Below are 4928 nucleotides of genomic sequence, written 5' to 3'. Positions count from 1 at the left end.
TGAGTATAATTAAAGATACCTTAATTGAGAAGATTGAAAATTAAATGTGTATATATATATATATATATATATATATAAATAGAAAAGCAGAAGAAATAGTTGATGAAAACAAGTTAAAAGATTATATGTGTGTTTATATTTGATTTTATATTTAATAAGATGGCGTTATTGCGAAATTAAGAAAAAGGTGGGGACATAAAAAAAATGATCGTAGGGCCCGGGAATGAGTGAAAAAGAGGTTGAATACAGTGTATTTCTGCATTCCAATAACCTATCTTTGTCTAAGTTGTAGACCCTAATCTTGTGAGGGTGTAGAATATGTACTAGTGTTACATCAGCCGCCACCGTGTCTTTTCTTCAGCAATTAAATTATTCAACACCATATACTCTCTAACTTACACTCTATTGCATCTTCTTCTGTAAACCATTCTTGAATTTTGTTTCTTCTAGAAACTATGAAATACCAACGTATTTATCCGCCAAAAATCAACCTATTCTATCACTAACCATCAATTCCACATACTCATCGAGAAATCAAACTTTTTAAGGATTTTGAACATATTAGGCAACTTATTTTAACTTATTTGACCACTTTATAAGTTTTTTTTATTCAAATAATTCGGTTTAGTGTATCAAATTATCTCTCTAACTAATAATATTTCTTTAAAACTTGTTACTCATAATATATAAACTTACAACTTCTAATTTCTTCTTCATATGGTTACTCTATTTCATTCTTAATATTTAACTAATTTTCATTTGGTGTCATGTTTCATGTTACAATATTTATTTTTAATTATTTTATTATTTTTTTCATCTTTTAAAAATATATTAATAAAAAATTCTTATTATGATGGTTTTAATTCACATGCCATATTAAATTGTATAACATAATATTATAAATATAATCAAATTTATTATATTAATTCTAAATTAATAATTACTTGCTATAACAATTAAATATTATTGTGTAATAAAACTTATCTTGTTTAATATGTTTAGGTTTTATTCTAAAAGTGAAGATTGTCACATACACATATGCTAATCTTCTTGTATTCATGTATCAAATATCTACCTGGATATCTATCTTGAAATATTAAGTGAGAAGGATCATTCAAATTTATATAATTGTTAATGTACCGGTCAGCACCGAACGGTCGAGCGATTTACGTCGAATAAATCTAATTAAATCTAATTACATCTAGTTAAATCCACTACGATTGTTTCGCTGAAGTGGAAAGCAGTTACAACGACCATTGACTAAGTCGAAGCACGTCTTCTGGACCACTCCCCTAATTTTCAGGACACCATCAAACACGACCCAGAAGCCACTAAACATGTCTCTGACCACCAACTGCTTGGCCCACGTGACCAAGGCCCAGGTCAACCTACTAAAAGGGACGTCGAAGGGGGAGAAAAGGTATGTTTTCATACTATCAAAGATTCTCACTGGAAAAGATGGCTGACTTGAGCGTCGGAGCACAATCGCAGGTACCCCCACTGGCCGAACGAGGCACGCGAGGAAGTAGGAGACTTGAAGAATAGGACAACCGAGAGCGAAGCAGACACCTTGTATCGACGTGGATCAACATTACTTAGTCCCCAATATCCATAAAGGTACAATTGGCGCCCACCGTGGGGCCGAGTAATCAGTATTCCCAGACCTAGAGGTACCAACACTCGAGGATGGGTTCAACGACGAACAACAACAATGATACTGCCACGGAAGAACATAGGACGATACTCCAAACCCTTCAGATTCAGATGCAGGAGTTACTCCAGAAGGGAGTCATTGATCAACTACGTCAAGATGAAAAGAAAAAAAGACAAGAAGAGGAACGCCAGCGGCATGCGGAAGAGATGGCTCAACTGAAAGAGCAGAACAAAAGATTGATGGAAAGACTCGAGCAATCTGAGCGTGAAGGACATTCGCGTGCGCCTTCTCCACCACCACTCCAGTCAGGAACGAAGACAATAGCCCAAACAATAGCCCAAACTATGCCTCCCACATCACTCGTTCAGCACACCCATCAGAGTGTGAAGCAGGTAACCCCAAACAGGGTAGCAAACCCGAGAGGCCATCCGTTCACTGATGATATCATAGCCACCCCTCTCCCTGACAAGTGGAGAGGCCTAACGATAAATCTTTACGATGGATCCACAGACCCGGACGAACATCTGAATATATTTAGAACTCAAATGACCCTTTACACAACTGATCGGACGGTGTGGTGTAAAGTCTTCCCCACCTCTCTCAGGGAAGGCCCCCTTGGATGGTTCTCTGACCTTCCACCCAATTCCATTACAAGCTTCGACGCTTTGGAATTGAAATTCACCACACAATATGCCACAAGTAGACCTCATCGGACATCCTCCATGTCCCTCCTTAATGTCAAACAAGAAAAGGGAGAATCTTTAAGAACATTCATGGACAGATTTAGCAAAGTGTGTATGAGCATTCGTAACCTTAATCCAGAAATAGCCATGCATCATTTGGTCTCAGCCATACTGCCTGGAAGGTTCACTGAAAGTCTTATCAAACGGCCCCCGTGTAATATGGATGAATTAAGAACAAGAGTGACAAAGTTCATGCAGATAGAAGAACACATTGATTATCATCGAAAGACACATGTAGAGAACACGGACAGGGGCAAAGGGATTCGTCCCCCCATAGTGCCGACCAACCGAGATCGCCATCGCCCCAACAGGGGTCCCCGCTTCCACAACTACACTCCCTTGATTGTACCAAGGGGGAAAGTTCTAGACGAAGCACTACAGATTGAATTGATTCCGGCACTAAAGCAGTCGCAAACCCCTCCCAATGCCGATACCAGTAAACGTTGCCAGTACCATCGTAACTACGGTCACACGACCGAAGGATGCCAAGCACTAAAGGATAAAATTGAAGAGCTCGTCCAGGCCGGTCACCTCCGTAAGTTCGTGAAAACTACCCTTACTGTATCCAGGTCACCCCAGCGTGATCATGATCCCCGAGAATGTGCAGGACGAAGAGACGACCGAACCCGTGACAATCACTATCTTTTGAACAGAAGGAAAAGAAGCGAAAGTCCGGTTAGACGAACGAGACCTAAAAGCGAAAGCCCTGAGCGTAGAAGCCGAACTAAATAGAAAGTTCACGCGGTCATCAATACAATCGCTGGACTGGTATCACTCGGCCAGCCCCCTCAAGAAATTAACTACATTGCAGGTGGTTTTGCAGGTGGAGGATGTTCTAATTCAGCAAGGAAGAAACATTTAAGAGCAGTTCAATTCGTTCATTCGACCTCCACACAACGCCGACCGCACATACCACCAATCACTTTCACTGACGAAGATTTCACAGCAATTGATCCATCTCAAGATGACCCCATGGTAATAACTGTGGAGATAGATAAATTCGCAATTGCAAAAGTTTTAGTAGATCAAGGTAGCTCGGTCGACATCCTTTACTGGGAAACATTTAAGAAGATGAAGATCCCAGAGGCAGAGATACAACCTTACAACGAGCAGATAGTTGGTTTCTCAGGAGAAAGAGTAGATACGAAAGGATTTATCGATCTATACACTACAATCGGCGATGACTACCTCAGTAAGACCATTAACATACGATACTTACTCGTCAACGCCAACACATCGTACAATATTTTGCTCGGTCATCCATCTATCAATAGGCTGAAAGCCATTGTCTCAACCCCTCATTTAGCTATGAAGTTCCCCTCGGTCAATGGAGATATAGCAACCGTACATGTAGATCAGAAGATAGCACGAGAGTGCTATGTAGCTAGCCTAAAGGTGGAACCAACCCGAAGTGATGTGATTCCACTAGCCATATAGAGAATGATTCTTGACATTCTTAGGAATCACCTTGAGTTGGAGATAGCTTAGGCACTTTTAATAGAATTGGATCAATGTTCTAAGTTTCAAGAACTCACCAAAACTTGCACCAAACACCAAACTCACATGGAAGACCCATTTCTTGCCAATTGAACCAATTAAAAGATGTAAAAATGCAAATGAACCGATTAAATTGCTTAACAAATGAAATGAACCGATTAAAATGCTTCAAAACTGAAATGCACCGAACAAATCCAAGGAGAAAGAAGATGAACCGATTGAAACATGAAAATAAGCAAGAACACCGAATAGAAAGCAAGAAAGGAACCTAAGACATGTTTAGGAATTCAAATAGGCACGGAAATGGAATGAGAAGATGGAGAAGAAAGAGGACTTATGTGGTTGTAGTTCTTGGTTGATGAACACGCCACTTGAAGTGTGAATGCTCCAAGATAAGTGTGCAACGCCGCCACTTGAGAGAACCAAGGCACTCAAGATGAGACTAGGAAGAGGAGAAATCAAATCTCACTCACTCAATCACCAAATTGGGAGAGTTTCTTTACTACAAATTCCAAATCTGAATTGTGAATGACCTAAGCCCTCCTTTTATAGGAGCAAGGGCTGGTCATGAAGCTTACAAAACAAGCTAACTAAAAGTCCCTTGCATGCTACTCACTTCTAGCACCTAAAGTGAAGCATGAAGAGTCACCTTCTAGAAAATTCTAAACTAATGCCTAAAGATGCTTTTACAAAAGAGGTATCTAAGGTTTCCCTCTAAGCACCTTTCCTAAAAACTATGTATTTAAACATTCTATATTATTTACAAATTTATAAAAGAAACTATAAAGAGAGATATTTAAATGAAGCCTATTCTTGAAAGCTTGTAGACTTCTTTGGCTTTATGGCTTGATCCTCTCTTTATTTTATGTCTTCTTTTTAATTTTGAAAAGACTAGAAGGAAGAACTTCAAATGTGTAGGTGAATGACCTCTCCCTTCATTAATAAAAGCCTTCTTTATTTGATTCTCATCATACTCCTCGAGTTGGAGAGAATTCGTCCACGAATTCTGAATCCCTGCATATAACAAAGTCAGT

At 39.2% G+C, this 4928-nt stretch overlaps 1 protein-coding gene across 1 annotated transcript; it reads left to right on the top strand.

The window, feature by feature from the left end:
- The first annotated feature begins 1686 nt into the window (after positions 1 to 1686).
- LOC137816055 (uncharacterized) lies at positions 1687 to 3834 on the top strand. The gene is made up of 2 exons (XM_068619156.1): positions 1687 to 3072; positions 3181 to 3834. Exons 1-2 carry the CDS (start codon positions 1687 to 1689, stop codon positions 3832 to 3834), a joined length of 2040 nt encoding a protein of 679 aa, XP_068475257.1.
- The last annotated feature ends 1094 nt before the right edge of the window (positions 3835 to 4928 follow it).

Source organism: Phaseolus vulgaris, chromosome 1 (genome assembly GCF_000499845.2).
Source record: "Phaseolus vulgaris cultivar G19833 chromosome 1, P. vulgaris v2.0, whole genome shotgun sequence".
Classification (NCBI taxonomy): domain Eukaryota; kingdom Viridiplantae; phylum Streptophyta; class Magnoliopsida; order Fabales; family Fabaceae; genus Phaseolus; species Phaseolus vulgaris.
This window is presented reverse-complemented; position numbering and strand designations above follow the sequence as displayed.